This window comes from Mercenaria mercenaria, chromosome 3 (assembly GCF_021730395.1).
Source record: "Mercenaria mercenaria strain notata chromosome 3, MADL_Memer_1, whole genome shotgun sequence".
NCBI lineage: Eukaryota > Metazoa > Mollusca > Bivalvia > Venerida > Veneridae > Mercenaria > Mercenaria mercenaria.
In genome coordinates this window covers 46,882,813-46,909,491 of record NC_069363.1, presented here as the reverse complement: position 1 = coordinate 46,909,491, position 26,679 = coordinate 46,882,813, and the positions used below count along the sequence as shown (strand labels likewise).

At 36.3% G+C, this 26,679-nt stretch overlaps 1 protein-coding gene across 1 annotated transcript in view; it reads right to left on the bottom strand.

Moving 5' to 3' along the window:
* LOC123554349 (phosphatidylinositol-glycan-specific phospholipase D-like) overlaps nt 1-26,679 on the bottom strand; it is an 87,400-nt gene that overhangs the window by 49,948 nt on the left and 10,773 nt on the right. Inside the window, exons 4-12 of the mRNA XM_053539679.1 lie at nt 20,052-20,149; nt 15,621-15,731; nt 13,808-13,856; nt 13,426-13,486; nt 9,881-9,991; nt 7,676-7,786; nt 6,204-6,231; nt 4,194-4,333; nt 2,045-2,234 (exon numbers count right to left, since the gene is read on the bottom strand). Coding sequence (XP_053395654.1) covers nt 2,045-2,234; nt 4,194-4,333; nt 6,204-6,231; nt 7,676-7,786; nt 9,881-9,991; nt 13,426-13,486; nt 13,808-13,856; nt 15,621-15,731; nt 20,052-20,149 — 899 coding nt within the window. The remainder of the gene's footprint in view (nt 1-2,044; nt 2,235-4,193; nt 4,334-6,203; nt 6,232-7,675; nt 7,787-9,880; nt 9,992-13,425; nt 13,487-13,807; nt 13,857-15,620; nt 15,732-20,051; nt 20,150-26,679) is intronic.

The following is a 26,679-nucleotide window of genomic DNA, read 5'->3' as shown; positions in this document are numbered from 1 at the left end:
ATCCCATGAAAAATATGGCCTTTAGAGAGGTCACAAGGTTTTTCTATTATTTGACCTACTGACCTAGTTTTTGAAGGCACGTGACCCAGTTTCGAACTTGACCTAGATATCATCAAGGCGAACGTTCTGACCAATTTCCATGAAGATCTTATGAAATATATGGCCTTTAGAGAGGTCACAAGGTTTTTCTATTTTTAGACCTACTGACCTAGTTTTTGACGGCACGTGACCCAGTTTCGAACTTGACCTAGATATCATCAAGGTGAACATTCTGACCAATTTTCATGAAGATCTTGTGAAATATATGGCCTCTAGAGAGGTCACAAGGTTTTTCTATTTTTAGACCTACTGACCTAGTTTTTGACGGCACGTGACCCAGTTTCGAACTTGACCTAGATATCATCAAGGTGAACATTCTGACCAATTTTCATGAAGATCTTGTGAAATATATGGCCTCTAGAGAGGTCACAAGGTTTTTCTATTTTTAGACCTACTGACCTAGTTTTTGACGGCACGTGACCCAGTTTCGAACTTGACCTAGATATCATCAAGGTGAACATTCTGACCAATTTTCATGAAGATCTTGTGAAATATATGGCCTCTAGAGAGGTCACAAGGTTTTTCTATTTTTAGACCTACTGACCTAGTTTTTGAAGGGACGTGACCCAGTTTCGAACTTGACCTAGATATCATCAAGATGAACATTCTGACAAACTTTCATAAAGATCCCACAAAAAATGTGACCTCTAGAGTGGTCACAAGCAAAAGTTTACGGACGCACGGACGCACGTACGCACGGACGGACGACGGACGACGGACGACGGACACCGCACGATCACAAAAGCTCACCTTGTCACTTTGTGACAGGTGAGCTAAAAAGGTCAATAAATGACTGGTGTGTGTCTTTTAGCCATAATGGCACATCTAGTTTCATAATGGCCCTGCAGTGCAAAATTTGGGAACAATTATCTAATAAAGAGCCATGCTCAAACGTATGACCTTTAGTGATTACCACTGGGTTCTAAGACTGTTTGTCCGCTCACAGGACATTTACCCCCACCCAACTCACATTCCTCATGAAGAAATGGTTAGGTGGATATCTGCTCTCCAGTTGATATGGTAAATAGGACACTTGCACCTCCACCACCCCCAATTAAATCTACTCTTTGGAACAATTTTCAGTCATCAAAAAGAGTTTTACTGGTGAAAATGTGATAGAATCTGATATGTTAGCTGCATTCAAGTTTAAGGTAATTAACAGCCCAGTTTTAAGTAACAACAAGTTCCTTTAACGAAACTGTAATTTTTAATTTGTGCTATGTGTTAACCTTAAAACTAGTTTATTACATAATTATCTACTACAAAACTGTTACTAACAAAGGTATTTATAACTGCATTAAGGTCATTGTCTTCTACTAAGTTCCAAAACAATCATTAGTGGACAAAATATTGATAGGGGGAAGAGGGCATTTTTGCATTTTAAAATTAAGCACTGGAGTGAGAGTTAGTGAAAATTTGTATTGGGGGAGGCAAAGCAGTCCACTTTTCCATTTTGTTGGAGCAATATTCTGGAAGGGTTGGGACAAATGTTCTGGAAGGGAAAATGTTAGGGGGAAAAGGGAAAGTCTGGATCCCATCCCCATTACCCACAGTTGTGATACTTTGAACATGTGTGCTGCATTTCATCTTGATGAATGAAATATCATCTGAAATTTCAACATAATTCCAAGGGCCCCAAAAACGGGTTAAGTGCCCACATTTGAAAATGATGAAGAGAGGATCTTATAATGATGCTACAGACCAAGTCTTATGAAGGTCTATCTTTGTACAGAACCATCCAACAAATTCAGAGAGGAATTTTTCAGGATGCTACAGACAAAGTATGGAATAATTTTGATCAGTTGTTTCAGAGGAGGAGATGTTTATGTAAATTGTGGGAGGACGACAGATGCCTGACCATACACCTATGCTAATATTGCTAATAACCGATTACAATGATACCTGACAGTACCAATACAGACAGCTATCTTTGAAATCATCATACCCTGTAGGATTTCGATGGTTTAATCCTTATTCCTCTCAAAGTTTTCTCCACCACCACATCATCGGGTGATACACCATTCATAGGTGGCCTTGTGAAATATCCATTCTTCCCAGGGTCACGATATCCTTTCATTCTTGGTACAGTTCCATTACAGTGAAGAAAAAGTGTGCTATGTGGAATGTCACAATCTCTAAAACAAAAAGAAGTCATGTGATATTGATTACAGTAAAGCTGGTGCATTTGAAACCCATCAATGACCACTACAATTCAACTAGATTAAACAGTTCATAGAAATGTATCATGACATTTCCATGTTTGCTAAGTTTTACAAGCAAATTCAATGAATTTATATCCCCCATCGAATAAGTTGTTTCATGAATGAAGGGACTATATTTTGATATTTAATTTCCAGATACATAAGTTATATACAGAAGTGCTGTGCAACAGTTTGTTCACTCACTGGTTCCTATCTTTTTACAAATTCAAGGGGTAAAGCTCTGCTGTACAGTGATATCTATTTGTATTAAGTTTCACGAAGATGTATCAATTGGTTACTTTGTTGGAATTTATGGATTTAAAAAACAATTAAAGGGCAATAACTCTGTATTAACTGAAGAGATCCTGATGAAAGATGCACCACCACCCATAGTGATCTATATTTATGTTAAATGTCATGAAGATACATCAATGTTATATGGGAATTTATGGTTTGTAAAACAATTAAAGGGCAATAACTCTGGTTATGAAGTGATCATGACCAAATTGCACCAATAGTGATCTACATTTGTGTAATGTTTCATGAAGATCCATCAATAGGTTACTTAGATAAGTCAAAAATCAGTAGTTTGTACTATAAACATTTTCATGTGTTTTATCAAATCAAGAGGAAAAACACTTCTTTTACTGGGTCAAGGTTGATAATGTGCTCATTAACAATTATATGGAGTTTGGTGATTCTAACTGAAATGCTTTTTGAATTATAAGCATTTTCAATATTTTTTTCAAAATCAAGGGGAAAAACTCTACTTTACTAGGTCAAGGGGGGTAATACAAAATGTGAGCAAAGGTCATGTGCTAATTAATAAATGTGTGACATTTGGTGATTCTGGCTCAAATAATTTTTGAATTATAAGAATTTTCAATCTCACACAGATGCAAACACTCATATATGAATGAACATCCAGAAAGACAAGACCAAAACAATATCCCTCTGCTTTCAAAATGGGAGAATATATATAACAGATGATCACAAAACAACAAAATATAGCAATTACTAAACAGGATGCATTTTCAATGCATTCAAAGCTTGGACTATGCTGTATTTTAAACTTATCAACCAAGTTTGCACAATCCTGCAAAAATATGAAAATTTGATACTGTGAAGGTCTTGTTCATTGAAAATTCATCAACGATTTCACAGAATTAACCGTCTTTAATCAAGTATGGCCACCATATTGTTACTGAGCCAGCAGCGTAAGCATACATATTTAAGTATGAAGAAATGGACATGAACACAGAACAAAATTTTTAAAGTTTACATAATATTATGAGTTCTAGCCTAGAACAAAACAGACATGCGTATGAAGGCACATCAAAAACACATGAAAAATCAAGACCATTTTCTGGCTGAAACTGAAATGCTTACAATTTACAAATGTATGTTTAAAGCATTTGGAACATCTGGTAAAGGCCAAACTAAAATGTTTACTTTCCAACCTAAACTGTATGTTCTCATAATCTTAACCCCTAGCTCTCTTTTCATTTATTTATCAAAGTTGATCAAAACCTAATATTCAGATAGACTAGAATCACTGTCTTGAACCTAGAACCTAATGATGGGTAGGGTACACTGATGTGATTAAGTTTATTTACATGAATATCGTAGGGGAAATAATCATGTTTAAATAAAAGAAAATATGAGCCGTGCCATGGGAAAACCAACATAGTGGCTTTGTGACCAGCATGGATCCAGACCAGTCTGGTCAGGATCCATGCTGTCTGCTTTCAAAGCCTATTGGAATTAGAGAAACTGTTAGCGAACAGCATGGATCCTGACCAGACTGCGTGGATGCGCAGGCTGGTCTGGATCCATGCTGGTCGCAAAGCCATTATATTGGTTTTCCCATGGCACGGCTCAAATCATTCTCACCCTGTCCCTTTTTCAATCATGGTAATAGTCTCCTGCCAAATTCTATGAGTCCAGCCTGCCATATCATCAACCCCACCAATGAAATATCGCTCAAACTGGTCCACCATGAATGGGCTCTGGTCGGCATATTCTTTAAACAACTGTAACAACACATTTACAATGTTAATTAAGCTAAACGCAAACACAGTTGGCAAGATCATTTATCATAGTGTAGCCATTGCACTTAAAACTGAAACATGAACACAATTTTAAAGTTAAACAAATTTTACCCAGGCAAGATTAAAATTGTTTCTTGTTTCGTTATTCATGGTAATAGTTTGAGACCATTTCTCTCCTGCCTTACATTCTTTCAATCTCTCACTTACACTTATTTGACACAGAAGTGTTTAACAAATGTACATCGAGTGCTGCCTAAAAACTTTATAGTAGGCTGTCATGTTAATATAATCACTCCCACCTGTAAAACAAGAGCTGTCGGGGGACAGCAATGCTCGACTATTCAACAGCCTTGTCAACTGAATGAATATAAAAGTCGAAAAAGGGGCATCATTTTGTAAAAATGCAAAGTAGAGTTATGGAACTTGTGCTATGCATGTCAGATCATGACAGTGAACAAGTATGTGAAGTTTCAATCCATTCCCATTAGTGGGTACTGAGATACCAGTTTACATACAAAAACTTAACAACAAAATTGTAAGTTGAAAAAGATGCATAATTTTGAAAAGGAGCAAAATTGAGTTACAGAACCTGTGCAATGCAAGTCAATTTAATACAGTGAATAAGTGAGTCAAGTTTTAATCCATTCCCACAAGTGGTTACTAAGATACCAGCTTACATACAACAAGAGGGTCATGATGACCCTGGATCGCTCACCTGAGTAATATAAGCTACATGTTTCTAATGTCAAACTGATGCTAAAATATTAAGAAAGTAGGTCAGAAGGTCACATTCATGGTCACTGAAAGTCAGTTTTAAGATTGGTGTGCAAAACTGTATAGGTCATCCAAATTTCAAGGCTGTATCTTAAAAAACAAGAAAGTAGGTAAGTAGGTCATGGTCACAGTCAAGTGACCCCTACCTGGGGTCATCAGGTAATTATAATTAAACAGTCTAGGAAACATGATCAGATATTTTTTCCTATATAACTCATATAACAAGTGACCCCTGGGGCCGGGCCTCACCCCAGGGAAATAATTTGAACAGTCTTGTTAGAGAACCACTAGGCAATGGAACATACTAAATATCAAAGGTCTAGGCCTTGAACTTTAAGACAAGAAGATTTTTAAAGATTTTTCCTATATAAGTCTATGTAAAACTTGGGACCCCCAGGGAAGGGCCTCTTTTAAACCCAGGGGCATAATTTGAATAATTTTGGTAGAGGACCACTAGGCAATGCAAAATACCAAATATCAAAAGCCTAGGCCTTGAACTTTCAGACAAGAATATTTTTAAAGTTCTTTCCCTATATAAGTCTATGTAAAATTTGGAACCCCCGGGGCGGGGCCTCTTTTCACCCCAGGGTAATAATTTGAACAATCTTGGTAGAGGACCATAAGGCAATGCTACATACCAAATATCAAAAGCCTAGGTCCTGTGGTTTCAGATAAGAAGGTTTTTAAAAAAAAATTCTATATAAGTCAATGTAAAACTTGGGACCCCCGGGGTGGGGCCTCTTTTCATCCCAGGGGCATAATTTGAACAGACTTGGTAGAGGACCATTACATGATGTCACATGCCAAATATCGAGGTTCTACGCCTTGCGGTTTTGGACAAGAAGATTTTTTAAGTTTTTCCTTTCGGTTGGAATTCAATTCTTTGAACATTTTTTAAAGAAGACCATCCAAGAAACATCCCTGTGAAGTTTCATCAAAATTGGCCTGGTGATTTAGGGGGAGATGTTGTTTAAAGAGAAGTGTAGACAGACGGCGACCGGACGCCGGACGATGAGCTATCACAAAAGCTCACCCTGAGCACTTTGTGCTCAGGTGAGCTAAAAAGCGAAGAAGATACCTCTTTGGCCCCAATTGCCTCAGCAAGTCTGTAAATAGATGATGGAAAAAAGTTATGTGAAAGTAAATATTAATTCTACAACATTTATCAATATATTCAGAAGTCATTACATTGACATTCAAAGGTCTTCATTACACAAATCAAAACATCTAAATCGTAACAAGGGCAGATAACAGCAAACTTACTAAATATATGAAAAGACTTGAAAGTTATGCAATTAACACCAAAAAATCTAACTTTAAACAGTGGACCACAATATTTGTTTTTGCAGAAAAACTGCTGTTATATCTGAAAAATTGACTTTTTTCTTTTGTGGGAAGGTGGGGGAAGGGAGTTGATGTGTGTGTGTTTGGAGGGGGGGGGGGGGTTAGTAATGTGGATTGTTGCACTCCTCTCACTTCATCACCACACAACTTTATTCCAAGATTAAAGTCAAAACCTTGAACAGTTTTGAAAGCTGTGCCCTGGACACAAAATACAAAGGACAGACTTTGACCTTTAACCTACCGTCCAAGTTCAAGTTTCATCAACTTCCATCACATCATTTCAGATGACATGTCCTTTGAAAGAAAGTGAGGATGGACGATGGATGAACCGACATATACAAACACTGAATGATCCCATTACCTCGCCCCAAGCAAATAGTCCTCAGGTGAGCTAAAAAAGTAGGAATGGCTGTATATTGCTGGAATGGATGTGTAAAACTAGGAAATTCAATGCTGTGTATGACATAACTGCATGTAAATCTAGGAAATTAAGTGTTGTGCATGGCATGACTGCATGTAAAACTTGGAAATTCAAGTACTGTGTATAGCATGACTGTGTAAAACTAGGGAATTTCAAGTGATGTGTATTGCATGACTGTGTAAAACTAGGGAATTTCAAGTGATGTGTATGGCATGACTGTGTAAAACTAGGGAATTTCAAGTGATGTGTATGGCATGACTGTGTAAAACTAGGGAATTTCAAGTGATGTGTATGGCATGACTGCATGTAAAACTAGGGAATTTCAACAGATGTGTATGGCATGACTGTGTAAAACTAGGGAATTTCAACAGATGTGTATGGCATGACTGTGTAAAACTAGGGAATTTCAACTGATGTGTATGGCATGACTGTGTAAAACTAGGGAATTTCAAGTGATGTGTATAGCATGACTGTGTAAAACTAGGGAATTTCAACTGATGTGTATGGCATGACTGTGTAAAACTAGGGAATTTCAAGTGATGTGTATAGCATGACTGTGTAAAACTAGGGAATTTCAACTGATGTGTATAGCATGACTGTGTAAAACTAGGGAATTTCAAGTGATGTGTATGGCATGACTGTGTAAAACTAGGGAATTATGTATATGTATTATGTATATAGAGTAAATGGCAATTATGCAATTTTAAAATGTGGAAAAGGCAAGTTAAGTAGAAAGTTCAGGTATGTCGTTGTTTTAATGGGTGAATAAAACATATAATTTTCACCGTCCAAGAAACAAAACCATTGTGCATTCTTGTATGATATCTTTTGGCATCTTCGAGTTTGTTCCATAATAATTGGAGTATATATTGAATAAGTCATCAGTAGGAATATACCTGTTAGAAGTATATGTCAAATTTATTACAATAAGTCATAAATGAAAATGTTCTAAAAGATGTTAAGGTTAAATATGTGTATGTTTACAGGTATGTGTAAGATTTCCTGAAATATTCCAGAATGTCTGAACTTTCAAGTATCAACATTTACAACACTAACTTATTTACAGTACTGACAGTCATGATTCAGAATTAAAAAAAACATTTACCACTTAAAATCTTTAAAAACTAACATAATATGATATAATAAATTACAACTGTCATTAAAGTACCTCTTAAATGCCCCAATTTTCCAAAACATACCTGAATATACATACACATATTAACCTCTACAATATACTAAGTAATTATACAATATTTCTGCCATCAGCAATTATATCAAATGCATGCATTTCAATAAGAGCAAACCAATAAATATTTATAGTAATTTATTTTCATCCTCTTCTATCAAAAAAACTGTTACATTTAGATAAATCTTTCTTCAAAATTTCACAAGCTTAATATTTTCTATTGTAGTCAAAGATATTTATTGGTTTACTGTTTTTGTTAAAATATTATGTGACACAAAAAATTCATAGCTGTATAAGTCCTTGCAGGTGAAGCCAGATGTAACAATTCTATTTAATACTGTTTACAAACTTTTTTGAATTGTAGGTTAATTCCATTCTTAATTCAAAATTCCTTCTGACAATATTTTATAAAGTAAATCTACTACTGTAACAGTAACTGTGTGTTTCGGATAAGGAAATTCCACATAATTATGGTTGAGATAATTCGAGGGTTGAACGCAATACTGTCGTAAGTCCTTTTTTATTTAATAGGAGTAACTACAGTATTGCGTTCAACCCTCGATATGTCTAACAGTGATGTTCTTCTGAGATTTTATATATATCTCAATACCAAGCATGGGGTTTAAACAAATTCCTCCCACAACTAAATGAGCACAGTCGATTAATCTTTTTCAACATTCAGTTCTTTTTTTCTGTTTTATATAGATTTTATACCTGGCCTGTTATATATAGCTTACTAAATAAATCAGTCCATTAACTTTGTGCGACAAGCAATGTGAAAAAAGATTATCTCACAAACACCAGTTTTTATTTGGAATACACCGTCTAATAGGCCATAAATATAAGAAACTAGCGCTATCACTGAAGGTGATGAATGTACCCCACACCCACACTGACAAAGTACATTACAATTTGCCGTACACAGTGTAAAGTAACAAAAAACAAAGTCAATTATGCTGAAGATTTTTTTCTGAAAGAACATAAACATGCACCATGCATAACAAGGGTTGGTACTGATCACTGGTGTGAAGTTTCATTAAATTGTGTGCAAAGATTCAGGAGATTTGGCATGTACAAGATTGCATATGCAGACTCTATGTATATAGTATAGTAACAAAAACCAAAGTCCCATCACTCTTCAGAATATTTTTCTGAAAGAACCTAACACGCACCATGCACAAGTAAGGTCGGTACTGATTACTTGGATGAAGTTTCATTAAATTGTGTGCAATGGTTAGGGAGATTAGACGCGCACAAGATTGCATATGCAGACTCTATGTATATAGCATAGTAACAAAAACCAAAGTCCCATCACTCTGCAGAATATTTATCTAAAAGAACGTAACATGCACCATGCACAACTAGGGTTGGTACTAATAACTTGTGTGAAGTTTCATTAAATTGTGTGCAATGGTTCGGGAGATTAGACGCGCACAAGATTGCATATGCAGACTCTATGTATATAGCATAGTAACGAGAAACAAAGTCCCGTAACTCTGCAAAAAAAAATTTTCTGAAGGAACCAAACATGCATTATGCACAACTACTGTTCTTACTGATCACTTGTGTGAAGTTTCATTAAATTGTGTCAAGGGGATAAGGAGAGTTGGTGCGCTCAAGATCGTGTCTATGTACAGACAGACAGACAGATGGACAGACAGACAACCTGAAACCAGTATACCCCCTTACAACTTCGTTCTTTGGAAGGTACAACAAATTACATGAAGTCAAATTGAAAAGCAGTGTGAATTTTTTGTGCCACACTCATTTCATGTTATCCTGCATGCATTTCTACAAGAAATACCTTTCTAAGTATATTTCACCCGAACAAGCCAAAATCACCTCCTTAGATATTTTTGTTTGGGTTCCATTAAAAAAGTTGTAAATATTATACAGGTCATCTGTTGGAATATACCTTCAAAAAAGAAAATTTAAAATCATCTTTATTTTTAAGAATTTTATTTCCTAAACAGTCACAAAATACATGTACAATAAATAATAAAATCAGTTAGTAGATACAAAATAATAGCAGACTGGGTTTGACCGAGTCTGTTCAAGACAGGTAATGAAAAGTGCAACACACCTCATGCCCCCTCACACCAGCCTCAGCAAAATTTTATCAGAGTATAACTGAGTGTACTCCATGATCCCAAAGGACCGGTAAATATAACAGGAGGGTCATGATGACCCTGGATCGCTCACCAGAGTAATATGAGCTACATGTTTCAAATGTCAAACTGATGATTTTTAGAAATTTTTTGGAAGATTTTCCGTTGTACAATCAAGTAACCCCTGGGGCGGGGCCAATTTTAAACCACGGGGCTCATGATTTGAACAAAGTTTGTAGAAATGTACTAGGAAATGTTACATATCAAATATCTAAGACCTAAGCCTTCTGGTTTATTTTTAGCAAATTTATGAAGATTTCCCTATGTACAATCAGGTAATCCCTGGGGCTGGGTCAATTTGACCCTGGGAGGTCAAGATTTGAACAACTTTTGTAAAAGTCCACTAGGCAATGCTACATGTGAAATATCTAAACTCTAGGCCTTCTGGTTTATTTTTAGAAAATTTTGAGATTTTTCTATGTACAATCAAGTAACCCCATGGGGCAGGGTCAAATTGACCCCGGGGGTCATGATTTGAACAAATTTTGTAGAGGTCCACTAGGCAATGCTACATGTGAAATATCAAAGTCTAGGCCTTCTGGTTTATTTTTAGAAAATTTTTGAAGATTTTCCTATGTAAAATCAAGTGACCCCTGGGGCTGGGTCAATTTTGACCCTGGGGGTCATGATTTGAACAAATTTTGTAGGGTCCATTAGGCAATGCTACATGTCAAATATCTAAGATCTAGGCCTTCTGGTTTATTTTTAGAAAATTTTAAGATTTTTCTATGTACAATCAAGTAACCCCATGGGGCGGGGTCAATTTGACCCCGGCAGTCATGATTTGAACAGGTTTTGTAGAAGTCTACTAGGCAATACTACATATCAAATATCTAAGATCTAGGCCTTCTGGTTTATTTTTAGAAAATTTTTGAAAATTTTCCTATGTAAAATCAAGTGACCCCTGGGGCTGGGTCAATTTTGACCCCGGGGGTCATGATTGAACAAATTTTGTAGAGGTCCACTAGGCAATACTACACGTGAAATATCTAAGCTCTAGGCCTTCTGGTTTATTTTTTAAAAAATTTTGACGATTTTCCTATGTAAAATCAAGTGATCCCTGGGGCGGGGTCAATTTTGACCCCGGGGGTCATGATTTGAACAAATTTTGTAGAAGTCTACTAGGCAATGCTACATGTGAAATATCTAAGCTCTAGGCCTTCTGGTTTATTTTTAGAAAATTTTTGAAGATTTTCCTATGTAAAATCAAGTGACCCCTGGGGCGGGGTCAACTGTGACCCCAGGGTCAAGATTTGAAAAATTTTAGTAGAGGTCCACTAGGCAATGCTACATGTCAAGTATCTAAGCTCTAGGACTTCTGGTTTTTGAGAAGAAGATTTTTTAAGATTTTTCTATGTAAAATCAAGTGACCCCTGGGGCGGGGTCAGTTTTAATATCGGGGTCATGATTTGAACAAATCTGGTAGAGGTCCACTAGGCAATGCTTCACCCCAAATATCTAAGCTCTAGGGCTTCTGGTTTTTGAGAAGAAGATTTTTAAAGTATTTTCTTTCTGTTGCCATGGCAACCAGAGTTCTGCATGGAATTCAATTCTTTGAATAATTTTTGTAGAGCTTCACCCAAGGAACATTCCTGTGAAGTTTGAATGAAATTGGCCTAGCGATTTATGAGGAGATGTCGTTTAAAGTAAAAGTTTACGGACGACGGCTGATCAGAATAGCTCACCCTGAGCCTTTGGCTCTGGTGAGCTAACAACACCGAGTCCAAGTTTGGGGAGACTTTTTACGGCTATCACATGGCACTTAAAGACTGCTGCTGTGATAGTTAATTAATAAAATCAGTTAGAAGATCCTTTGGAAGCATAGAATGCAACAAAGCAAAATAATAGCAGACTCGGTTTGACTGAGTCTGTTCATGAGAGGTAATGAAATATGCTACACCCCTCATGCCCCCTAGCACCGGCTTAATTCTATAATTAATGGAAATGTGTAATACCACTCAGATTACTAAGACAGGTTTATGTAAAGAAAAGGGACCTGTGTAAAGATGTACATTGCAATACCAAAATATTTTTCTTAAAAAGTAATAATGGTTATTAACCCTCATTCTAATATGCTTGTTTCTGTTAAAACATGCTAACGCTTAAATGACGTCACGTTAACGTGCAATGAAGTCAATGTTTCTGTTGCGACCAAGAAAGAGCGCTACTATGTTTTTCTACTGTTTTAGATAATATTAGAATCGAAATAATGTTTTCTATACATTATTTCTTAAATCAAAATCATAAATCAATATTGTCTGAAGTGCTTCAAGTTGATATGGTTCCAGTACTTTGTTTTTGTTGGGTTTTAAAGGTGGTCAATCTGATTTTGGTGAAGACATAGATATGTCCTAATATTTAAAGATGATTATTTACACATTTATGATCTTTTCAAGCCCTTCGTACAAGTTCAGTTTTCACTGGAAGCAATTTTAAAAATTTACTTTTCTATAATGGTTGCCCAAACAAGATTAAGATTTTTCAGCATCAGCATAAATCTAATGCTTTGTCTCATGAACAATATAAATATAAAAACAATTCTATTATACTTCTCAAAGATTTGTACTGACAATTTAATATTTTGTTGAGAGTCATTAAGAATGATATAAAATTAACTTATTGTCAGGCATTCCTTGCCCTTTAAGTTAATATCTAATGATAAAATGTTTTGCTGAAAGATGTGTATAGTATATCTTTAACTATAATGAACAAATGAAAGTGCTTTTTATTTCATTTAAAATAGAATAACATTAATTTGCAAGTGAGCCCCATTATAGTCTGTAGAAAACAATAGTACAAACAAATCATAATCATGGTAGGATGACTGTGTCTTTAATCTAATCATGATTTTCTGCCGACATGATTTTTTTCTGATTTTGTTAACTATCTCTATTAGATAACTAGAATTTTGACTTCTAAAATGACTGCCATTTTTTCCAACAATGATAAATATTGCAAAAATCAGGAACTATCAAGATAATAAAATCTGTGAAAAGATCCTTTGAAAGCATAGAAGGCAACCAAGTAACATAATAGCAGACTCAGTTTGATCCAGTCTGTTCATGAGAGGTAAGGAAATGTGCAACATCCCTCACACCTTCTAGCACCGGCTTAAATGGAATTTCCAGAATATCCCTTTCAACATGGCAAAAGCTCTTGCCACCTCTTACCAGAAACTTACCAGCCTTCTTCCAGTGGAATGTAGCTTGTGTTCATTTCATATTCTGTCAGGATATCTCCACCTGAAATAAATATTTGTATTAGAACACAATAATATTTAAAACAATGAATAGCAATCTAGATTTTTTTATAGTATTGACTTAAGTTATAATAACCTTAAGTTTGATATGAATAATTATTGGTGTTTTTGAAAAAAAAAACACTTTAAAGAGTACATAGAAACAACTGACATTGATATAAAAAAAAAGTGAAACATCCTTTTACCCTAACCTTCCCCATTGTCTAAGCTTGAATTAATCCCCATTCATTTAATATCATTTAAGCATAAAATTGTGCTACCAAATCTTGCAGGAAAATGACTTCCTTATGTATATTAGACTTACCAAAGTCTCCCACTGGATGAGCTTCATCAAATTTACCATGAAAATTGATCTAAAAATAGGAATGAGATATGAAATATCACATTAAATTTAAAGGTACTAATTATTATACTCTTTGTTTCTTTGTAGGGTTTTCAGTCATCAAATTTACCGTGAAAATTGATCTAAAAATAGAAATTAGATATGAAATGTCACATTAAATTTAACGGTACTAATTATTATACTTTTTGTTTTTTTGTAGGCTTTTCAGTTAAAAAGACAAAAGTTTGGTCCAGGGTCTGGGTCCAAGGTAACCCTCTGCACATTATTTAAGGCAAGGATGGACTTCTAGATAAAACTACAGGCCTTCTTCAAGCCAGCTGGATAGTTCCAAACATGGAAGAATTCTACAACCAATATGTGGTTTCAAACCAACATCTGCAAGGAACACAATGATCATGACTCACCTCCTGAACCATTCATCCATGCATGGTCCTCAATATTTGACAGAAACCTACACTTATTTCACAATACTGTATTTTAAATGACTGAGTCTATAATTCATATATGCTATCATGTTAAGTGATCTAAGTAATATCTATTCCCAAACATGGGCTAAAACATCTTACACTGGCCTACTTTCTTGTACGAAACTCTAGTCTTTTCAAAGAATGTGATCAAACACATACATGTATTTATAATTTCCATTGCCTTGTTTTTTTGTTCGGTTTATAGTCAGACCTATACCAAGGTTATATGGTGACATTTTCAGCATTTGAGAAGCCTATTTGTTAACAATACTGCTTTTTTACATAACAGCACAGAAATCTGGGATATTTTTGTTTTTGTCGTTAAATGTCTCACCAACACAATTTAAGTCATATTGCCACAATCCAGCATGTTATGGTGAAGGAAGACCCCAGGTGCACCTCCTATCATGGCTTCAGGCATTGACAGATACCTGTGTAGAACCACTGACCGTGAGCTTGGGTTTACAAGTGTGAACCTATGTTTACGAGCATGAACTATGGTTTATGGCGTTATTCTATGTTTTCACTTGAAAATATAGGTTAGTATTTGGAAAACCTGGTTTTACGTTCGAAAAACCTAAGTTTTTCGACAGGGAACCTGGGTTCACGTAATTATTGGACAATTGCCGTGCCATATCCGTAAGCCAGCTGGATAGTTTCCTCACATGAAAAATTGAAATCTTTTCTAATCCAGCTACAGTATGCTAACCGCTTGATTTCACAAGTGCCTGTAACATACAGAGTGTAACTCAAAAGGTTAACCATTAACATCTGTAACTGGCTTTTTGGACTATTTACATTTACCATTGCTTAAAGTAAATGTCTATTCTCAGACTATGTTAACGACATATATTTTTCTTCACTTTAACAGGCTTCTAATCTTTTCCTATACCATGTTATAATATTCGAACACTTTTGCCACAATATTTTCACAACATTTGTATTTAAATCTACAACTGCCTGTAGTGAAACACCACTAGCTCAAGCATTGATGGGTTGTGTATCCATGCAGACTTTTGGGATTCTTGTGGTCTTGGCCAGATTTATTTTCACTTCTGCTACAACTGTTGATAAACAGAGTCTGTGCTTTTGAATACTTGAAAACGTTTGATGACCCAGAAAAGCTCTGTGCACCTTTACTGCACATGAAGCAACTCAACATATTTATTATTAAATGGACTGTTAAAACTGTGCTCACCTCTCATGCAAAATTTATAAAATGTGTAAGAACCAGTCAAACCTGATGACAGAATTATTGTTTATATAGCACATTACATAAAGTTTTTCTATATAATTATACCACTTACATTTGCCATTGCTTGTAAAAAACCCTGATCTATTCCCAGACTGTGCCACAATATATCCGCCACTTGGTGTGATACTACACCAAATATAAACACAACCAACTTCTCTGTAGCCTGTCAAAACAAATATCAACGGTAAAATTCTGGATCTATATTCATAAAGCATCTTAGTAGAAAGAAATATTAAGATCAGAAATTTTTCTTTAGCCAATCTTACAGATCTGAGTAGGAAGCAGAGGTCGCGCTGTCGGCCGACAATGGCGCCAAATGCGACAATTTACAAAATCTGGCGCTAATTTGGATCAATTGGCGAAAGTCACTGTCGACAACAAAGTGAAGATCAGCCTAAGACATTTTTTTCCAATGACACCAAGGATAATACTACAGATTCGGGCGATATTGTCGTTGTAAAGTCGGCAGCGCCGAGTTTTTCAGACTGTTGTTATCTGTTTACTTAAAAGCATAATACACTAGACGTAAATTATCAATAAATCCATGGTTAACTCCGCCTGTTAAACTTCAACCAATCATAGCATTAATAATATCCCACTGTAGTTTTTTACAATATTGTTTCCAAAGAAACACTAAGATGAGAATTTAAGATTTCTTATAACTTCCTATTTCATTTTAAAACCATTTTTAGGATTACATTACTGATTATTTTCTCTGAACAGTGAGATGGAATCTAAACATATTGTTACGATCCAGGGGGTAGAGGTCTCCTAATACTGGCTATGAACAAACAGGCTATCTGTCAAACGATCTTTGTAAATTATGCAGGTGTACCTTTCATAGGGGTAGTACGGTAGCTGGACTAAATCCGAGTTACAGTTCGCACGGTAGTGGGCTGAATATAGCTTAGAGTAAATACGGTAGTCAGTTGAATCCAATTTAGTTAAATATGGTAGCTGGCTTGATCTAAGTAAGAGTAAGTACGGTAGTAGACTGAATCTGACTTGGGCATATACGGTAGTTGGCTGAATCCAATTCAGTTAAATACGGTAGCTGACTTGATCTAAGTAAGAGTAAGTACGGTAGTTGGTACTGGTAAACACAGTAGTACTAAGGTTTATTAATTTTGCCGACCTGTTAAGTTATTTCTTCTAGGCACAGGAAACAACAGAGAACAATGTTGGCTTTCCATAACCTTGGTTAATATCTGCATAAATATTCAACAACACAGATGTAACAATTCAATTAACTTTTATTTTATAGATTAGGTAAATCTATAGAGAACAATAACTGGATTCTGTTAACCTCAGGTTAGTCTATTAATTCATAAAATACGACTTTCTATGAATTGTATAACGTTGATAAGAATACATTGACTAGACCTAATAAATATAATGAGCGTATTTCAAGATCTCCGTGTAGTTGCATAACAGCATTTCACAAAACGCGTAGTTTCTATAACAGTATAATAACCGTTGTGACAATAATACCAGAGTTTACTGTACACAAATAACAATTTGAAGCACTGTTTCTTTAAAAATATATCAAAATGTTGTAAAAGTCTGTAGAAATAAGTTAAAATAACAATGATCCCAGGTCTAAGCAATTTACTTCAACGGCTCTTTACTTCGTGAATTTATTTTGCTTACATCTAAATTATTCGTGATAAAACAGGGAATAACAGCGTAGGATGTATGCTCAAGCGGTTCGAAAGCTAGACTGACTGGTGACCAAAAAGTGGGCAGCTTATATACTAAGCAGTGGTAGACTGACCAAAAGTGGGTAGCTGCTACCCGGACTTGGTAGTGCTGACCGAAGATTGGTAGAATGTCCGCTACCCAAAACGGGTAGTGACCCAATATTGGTAGAGAAAACTGTATTAATTCTGACAAGAAAATGACCGCTAAAATCTAATGAAAAATGCAACTGACTAAGTTTAACATTGAATATTGTAGTAACTACGGTAACAACCTTTATCAAACTACTGTATAGGTAAAATAGAGAGGTTATATTCTCGAAATATCGATGACTAAGCGATTTACTCGGCCGTAACTATCCCACAATGCAAGAGATAAAATGGCGTATACAGTAGGATTTGTAAAAACCAATAACCAGGCTGGTAACATTGCCCGATCGGGCTTATGACACAAAAAGTAATATTTCTTGAAAAATAATGAAGATATTTCTTTCAAACTTGGTCCATTTGTTAAGCATTACATATAATGCTTATCAAGATAGAAATAACTTTGTTGCCTTCAGTTTAGTTAGAATTACTTCCCTTTTTCAGATTTTTATGATGCATAATTTTTGAAGTCCAAAAATATTATGTTTTAATGCAATGTTTAAAACAGAAAAGGGTTCAGTGGCTTTCTAGTGCTCCAAACTTGTGCGCCAATACCTTTATTCTATATATTTAGGGTAAATACTTTGTTTCTAGTGCAGATGTATGAGCAATTTTTTTAGGACTAACATTTCTCTATAATGTTGTAAGTGAAAGCAGAGTAAATTGTTTACATTCATGTACTAGCGCAATAATTTAGAGCATTAGAAAGCCATTTAACCCTTTTTTGTTTTAAACTTAGCATTAGAACATTGTTTTTTTGGACTTCAAAGATTATGCGTCATAAAAATCTGAAAAGGGGAAATAATTCTACCAAAACTGAAGGCAACCAAGTTATTTTTATTCTAATTTGTATCATTTGTTATGCTTAACAAATGGACCAAGTTTGAAAGAAATATCTTCATTATTTTTCAAGAAATATTACTTTCTGTGTCATAAGCCCGATCGGGCAATGTTACCAGCCTGATAACATGTTTTTATGTTTTAAAAATGATTTAAACGTGGATTTAAACACTGACACTTGGCTAAAATACAGGTTCAATACCATAGTTTACGAAGGAATCGACATATTTAACAGACTTTATGGAATAACAATGAAATAAGCGTAAACACTTGGAAAGATTAGGATATCGCGGAATCATGTGGCTTCGACCTAATGTCAGGAAGGAAAATCTGGAATATTTCAACAGATACACTATGAAAAAGACAGGAAAGATAAAGGCAATCACTGTTTGTTTAATGTGTAGACTGCCCGATAAATATTTCTGGTCAGAATACATATTTTATGTATGGTGAATTGCCACATGCTTCGCACGAGTATGGAGATCTTGAATACCTAAAACACTATGAAAAATAAAGGTAAATGTTCACTTTGTTCAAGTTTTGACTAGTGTCCAAGTGTAAAGTAGTGTTTCGGCATAATAAATTAGTGTTCAAGTATTATTTTATAACCGTCTGAACAACCGGTTCATAATGATAACAACAGGTCATGTAAAAAGTTGATCAAAATCCGGGGCACTTCAATATTTGCATTACATTATTACAAAACCATAACTTTTTTTTTCATCTCTTTGATTTAAAGGAAAATCATATTAAAGGTCCAATACTAAGGAAAGTGAACATTTTAATTTCTTTTAAAAAGCACAGAAACTATTTCATTTTATTGGAAAATGAAAGTTGGTATGTAGAAATTCGAAATAAATCGCAGTATATGTACAATTATTTTTCTATGAAGTATGAAGAAAGTTAAAAAGACCTGGGGGGTCATTCTGTCGATTCATTGAAATTTCAACATAATACACATAAATTTCTTTGAGTTCCAAGTACCTTCTGTAAATTTTGACCTGCCAATCTTCATTATTTAGTGTCTTGCAGAAGTCTATGCACTGGCTATGAAAAAAATTGCCAACTCACTTTCCCTTTGTAATGGACCTTTAAAGACACATGCATTATCTTTCATTTATATAAGGTGCCACTAACATAAGAGAGGTTGAGATTTCATGTGTGCCTATACATGCAGTAAAACTTTTGCATTATTATTCTGCTGAAAATTGCCCCAAAACAACTTGAAGGAAGCTGAAAACAGATCGGAATAACTTTTGAGTCTGCTTCCTGGAAAAAAAGTTAGATCCAGATGATTAAGGTAACAGTCGATTAACTTTTTGGGTTATATTTCGACATTTTAGAAGTCTTAGTAAAAAAATGCATGATTTAAAGAGTAGGAACACTAAAAAGTCTGTACATTAAAATCAAAACATCAAACTAGTGCTTCGCATAAAGACTTAAATTTTGAAATATAATTTAACCAGCAGTTAGTTTAACAGCTGGTTAAAGTTTCAAACAAATGGATAATGATCTCTAAGTCAGCCTTTAGCGTGCTGGCAGCAAGTGATTTTGCCTTTGCGACCAGTGCAGACCAAGATCAGTCTGCACGGACATATGCAAGCTGATCATGGTCTGCACTGATTGCTATTCAGTCAGTAAATTTTCAATGAACACCCCATTGAATAATAAATGGTATTGCCCAAATCAAATGATGGACCAGTCCATTTCAGAAATTTAGCAAGCTAAAGGTTAAGAAGTAACCAACTTAACAATTAGACCGCTGTGAAAACTTCTAGATAAAAGTTGTTTATATTTACCTCATCCCAAGGTTGTGGGTACTTTGAATTGATATAATTTACTGAGGCATTCAGGAATGGTGCCCAGTGTGTATCCTCAGACACATCGTGATATTGACCTGAAACAAACCGGATAATGACATTACTGTGATATACTGTGAAATCGTTAACCTTTAGCCTGCTAGCGGCAAGTGATTCTGCCTTCGCGAACAGTGCAGACCAAGACCAGCCTGCACATCTGTGCAGGCTGATCATGGTCTGCACTGTTCGCTATTCAGTCATACATTTTCTGTGAACACCCATTTGAATAATAAAATTTATGGCATTGCCCAAATTGAATGATGAACCAGTCCATTTTATAAATTTAGCTGGCTAAGGGTTAAACAAAGGATGTGCAGGCTGATCATAGTCTGCACTGTTCACTAGTCAGCCAAAGGCTAAGGGTTAAACAAAGAATGTGCAGGCTGATCATGGTCTGCACTGTTCGCTATTCAGTCATACATTTTCTGTGAACACCCATTTGAATAATAAAATTTATGGCATTGCCCAAATTGAATGATGAACCAGTCCATTTTATAAATTTAGCTGGCTAAGGGTTAAACAAAGGATGTGCAGGCTGATCATAGTCTGCACTGTTCACTATTCAGCCAAAGGCTAAGGGTTAAACAAAGAATGTGCAGGCTGATCATGGTCTGCACTGTTCGCTATTCAGTCATACATTTTCTGTGAACACCCATTTGAATAATAAAATTTATGGCATTGCCCAAATTGAATGATGGACCAGTCCATTTTATAAATTTAGCTGGCTAAGGGTTAAACAAAGGATGTGCAGGCTGATCATGGTCTGCACTGTTCACTATTCAGTCAATACATTTTCAGCGAACACCACTTCGAATAATAAATGGTATTGACCAAACTGAAAGATGGACCAGTCCATTTTATAAATTTAGCAGGCTAAAGGTTAATATTTGTGGAAGACTAATTTTTTGTGGATTTTGTGGCTAAAACAATCCACAAAATGCAATCCCTAAGCACATGTAAAATTCTGATTAATTTTATGTTAAAAAGCTGAAATCCACAACTTCATAATCCCATGAAAAAATCCTTTCAGCAAAAAACATGAAATTTCGTGCCCACAAAATTAAATAATTTCCCAGTAATTCAATAAGGCACTGAGGAAATGATGCGCAGAAAGTTCCTTCAGAAACATTATGATATTGGCCTGAAGCAACTAAGATAATGACTTAATTAATATGATATACTTCACTCTGGAATTCAGAAACATAGCTCAGAAACACGATATTGACCCGATATATAATACAATGAGGAATTCAGACGTAGAGCTCAGTATGTATCCTATAAATATCATGATAATGCTGACCTGAAACAACTAAGATTATTATTATTATTATTATTATACCAGATTTATATAGCGCCCTTTTCAAGATCAATTTCATGTTCAAAGGCGATTTACATAGTTCAAATGCAGCCACACAGGGCGCATAATTCATCCTCTACTAGTAGACACAGAGCAATCTGACTAGAGGGACAGAGTGAGATAAAGCCCCCGTGACAGAGAGATCAGAAATCAGATAAGGCTTGTCCAGCCTGGTTCTTTAACGTGCCCAGTGTATAGCACTGATACACGCAAGGATTTTTTAAAGATAATGACATTATTGTAATATACTAATTCACTGTGGCATTAGCAGATAGGAGTATAAATAAATAAAATAATTGAAAACAAGAGCTGTCACTAATGGTGACAAATGCCCCCGCAACACCTTGACCTTTGACCTGGTGACCTTGACCTTTGACCTGGTGACCCCAATGTCAGTAGGGGTGGTGTACTCAATAAGTACTATCAGCATGTGAAGTTTGAAGGTCCTGGGTGAAGTGGCTCGCGAGTAAAGTGCCTTCATGCAAAAAGTTAACGTCGGCCCCTGTGACCTTGACCTTTGAACTGGTGACCCCAAAGTCAGTAGGGTTGGTGTACTCATAAAATACTATCAGCATGTAAAGTTTGAAGGTCCTGGGTGAAGTGGTTCGCAAGTAAAGTGCCTTCATGCAAAAAGTTAACGTTGGCCCCTGTGACCTTGACCTTTGACCAGGTGACCCCAAAGTCAGTATGAGTGGTGTACTCAGTAAGTACTATCAGCATGTGAAGTTTGAAGGTCCTGGGTCCAGTGGTTCATGAGTAAAGTGCCTTCATGCAAAAAGTTAACGTTGGCCCCTGTGACCTTGACCTTTGACCTGGTGACCCCAAAATCAGTAGGGGTGGTGTACTTAATAAGTACTATCAGCATGTGAAGTTTGAAGGTCCTGGGTGCAGTGGTTCGCGAGTAAAGTGCCTTCATGCAAGAAGTTAATGTTGGCCCCTGTGACCTTGACCTTTGACCTGGTGAACCCAATGTCAGTAGGGGTGGTGTACTCAATAAGTACTATCAGCATGTGAAGTTTGAAGGTCCTGGATGCAGTGGTTCGCGAGTAAAGTGCCTTCATGCAAAAAGTTAACGTTGGCCCCTGTGACTTGACCTTTGACCTGGTGACCCCAAAGTCAGTAAGGATGGTGTACGCAATAAGTTCTATCAGCATGTGAAGTTTGAAGGTCCTGGGTGCAGTGGTTCGCCAGTAAAAGGCCTCCATGCAAAAAGTTAACATTGGCCCCTGTGACCTTGACCTTTGACCTGGTAACCCCAAAGTCAGTAGGGGTGGTATACTCAGTAAGTACTATCAGCATGTGAAGTTTGAAGGTCCTGGGTGCAGTGGTTCGCGAGTAAAGTGCCTTCATGCAAAAAGTTAACGTTGTGACTAACGAACTAATGAACGGACGGACAGATGAAAACTAATATGCCTCCCTTCGGGGGCATAAAAAAGCTCTGCATTTAAGAAAACTTCTCTTATACAAGAGTAAAATTTTTTAATGACAAGAAAGTGGTGTACTCAATAAGTATTATCAGCATGTGAAGTTTGAAGGTCCTGGGTGCAGTGGTTCGCTAGTAAAGAGCCTTCATGCAAAAAGTTAACGTTGGCCCCTGTGACCTTGAGCTTTGACCTGGTGACCCCAAAATCAGTAGGGGTGGTGTACTCAATAAGTACTATCAGCATGTGATGTTTGAAGATCCTGGGTGCAGTGGTTCGCGAGTAAAGTGCCTTCATGCAAAAAGTTAACGTCGGCCCCTGTGACCTTGACCTTTGACCTGGTGAACCCAATGTCAGTAGGGGTGGTGTACTCAATAAGTACTATCAGCATGTGAAGTTTGAAGGTCCTGGGTGCAGTGGTTCGCGAGTAAAGTGCCTTCATGCAAAAAGTTAACGTTGGCCCCTGTGACCTTGACCTTTGACCTGGTGACCCCAATGTCAGTAGGGGTGGTGTACGCAATAAGTACTATCAGCATGTGAAGTTTGAAGGTCCTGGGTGCAGTGGTTCGCGAGTAAAAGGCCTCCATGCAAAAAGTTAACATTGGCCCCTGTGACATTGACCTTTGACCTGGTGAACCCAAAGTCAGTAGGGGTGGTATACTCAGTAAGTACTATCAGCATGTGAAGTTTGAAGGTCCTGGGTGCAGTGGTTCGCGAGTAAAGTGCCTTCATGCAAAAAGTTAACGTTGTGACTAACGAACTAACTAACTAACGAACGAACAAACGGACGGACAGTTGAAAACTAATATGCCTCCCTTCGGGGGCATAAAAAAGCTCTGCATTTAAGAAAACTTCTCTTATACAAGAGTAAATTTTTTTAATGCCAAGAAATACAAGTACAAAACAGAAATAACCATTTTTGCATACATCAGACCAAATCTGACAAATTCTTTATCCACGTATTTGTGTGAAGAAAAGAGGTAATCAGTTGACAAGAGAAAGAACGAGGCATATGATGACCATGGAATATGGCTAAGAAAGAAGCATAATTATGTGATCATGGAATGTGGCTAAGAAAGAAGCATATGATGATCATGGAATGTGGTTAAGAAAGATGCATAATTATGTGATCATGGAATGTGGCTAAGAAAGCATGATGATGATCATGGAATGTAGCTATGAAAGAAGCATAATTATGATGATCCTGGAATGCAGCTCCTCATAGTAACGTCTTCAATCAAGAGTACCGGTAAGCATTTACTCCTTTTTATTTCTTAAAATCATGTGTGTTCTGAAAAAGGGTACAGGTCTGAAAAGTATGCACCAAAGATGATTACTTATATTTCTTAGCATCTACACAGTCAACTTTATCTTGATATCTCCACATACTTTTGGCATTATTTCATCACAAGCTTGCACCTAGGTAGAGCAACTGATCTTTCATATGCCAGATGAATGATTTCCTCACATAAAACAAGGCTCAAACCCACAACAGTGAGGTGTAAGTGATTCAAGTCAGCAACCTTACAGCCACAGAGGCCCCTTATAATATAGAAGATGCCAGCATTCACTGACCATCTGAACAAATGTTACTAATATTATATAGAAGATGCCAACATTCATTGACCATCTGCACAAACTTTAATACATAGAAGATGCCAGCATCCAGTAACCATCTGAACTAATGTTACCATATAGAAGATGCTGGTATTCACTTACCATCTGCCCAAATGTAACCATACAGAAGATGCTGGCATTCACTTACCATCTAAACAAATGTAACTATACAGAAGATGCCAGCATTCACTCACCATCTGCACAAATGTAACCATACAGAAGATGCTGGCATTCACTTACCATCTAAACAAATGTAACTATACAGAAGATGCCAGCATTCACTTACCATCTGCACAAATGTAACCATACAGAAGATGCCAGCATTCATTTACCATCTGCACAAATGTAACCATACAGAAGATGCCAGCATTCACTTACCATCTGCACAAATGTAACCATACAGAAGATGCCAGAATTCACTCACCATCTGCATGAATGTTACCATATAGAAGATGCTGGTATTCACTTACCATCTACACAAATGTAACCATACAGAAGATGCCAGCATTCACTCACCTTCTGCACAAATGTAACCATACAGAAAATGCCAGCGTTCACTTACCTTCTGTACAAAGGTTACCAAAAAGAAGAAACCAACATTCACTTACCATCTGCACAAATGTAACCATACAGAAGATGCCAGCATTCACTTACCATCTACACAAATGTAATCATACAGAAGATGCCAGCATTCACTTATCATCTGCACAAATGTAACCATACAGGAGATGCCAGCATTCACTTAATACCTTCTGCACAAAGGTTACCCTAAAGAACAAACCAACATTCACTTACCATCTGCACAAATGTAACCATTCAGAAGATACCAGCATTTGCTTACCATCTGCACAAATGTAACCATACAGAAGATGCCAGCATTCACTTACCATCTGCCCAAATGTTACTATATAGAAGATTCTGGTATTCACTAACCATCTGCACAAATGATGCCATCATTCACTTAACATCTGCACAAATGTTACCATAAAGAAGAAACCAACATTCACTTACCTTCTGCACAAAGGTTACCATAAAGAAAAAAACCAACATTCACTTACAATCTGCACAAATGTAACCATACAGAAGATGCCAGCATTCACTTACCTTTTGCACTAATGTAACCATACAGGAAATGTCAGCATTCACTTACCTTCTGCACAAAGAAGAAACCAACATTCACTTACCATCTGCACAAATGTAACCATACAGAAGATGCCAGCATTGACTTACCTTTTGCACAAATGTAACCATACAGGAAATGTCAGCATTCACTTACCTTCTGCACAAAGGTTACCACAAAGAAGAAACCAACATTCACTTACAATCTGCACAAATGTAACCATTCAGAAGATACCAGCATTTGCTTACCATCTGCACAAATGTAACCATACAGAAGATGCCAGCATTCACTTACCTTTGCACAAATGTAACCATACAGGAAATGTCAGCATTCACTTACCTTCTGCACAAATGTAAATGCATTCACTTGCCATCTGCACAAATGTAACCACACAGAAGATGCCAACATTCACTTATCATCTGCACAAATGTAACCATACAGAAGATGTTGGTTTTCTCATGGTGTGGCTCAAATGTTATTTTCTTTAAGTAACTAAAGGTACGGATCTATACCTATAGAAGCCAAATTAAGAGGTATGGATCCGTATCTCTGAACAAGATTAATATGTGTACCAAACCCCTTAATGAAATATATATTTTAAATTCAGACAGCAGATAAAACAAGAGCACCGCCTTGCGGATGCTGACGCTCATCTGATTTTTTTTGTATAATAGAAATATTGTCCTACCCATGATTTTCTAAGTCTAAAAAGGGCCATCACTCTTGCAAAAAGCAGGATAGAATTATGTTTCTTGATGTACAGTGTCCACTTATGATGGTGAAAAACTGTTGCAAGTTTTAAAGCAATAGCTTTGATAGTTTATGAGAAAAGTTGACTTAAACATAATATTCAACCAAGAAAATGATTTTTCTAAGTCCAAAAGGGGCAATAATTATTGCAAAAAGCAGGATGGAGTTATGTTGCTTGCTGTACAGGGTCAGCTTATGATGGTGAACAAGAGTTGCAAGTTTTAAAGCAATAGCTTTGATAGTTTAGGATAAAAGCTGACCTAAACATAAAACTTAACCAAGAAATCTGATATTTTCTAAGTC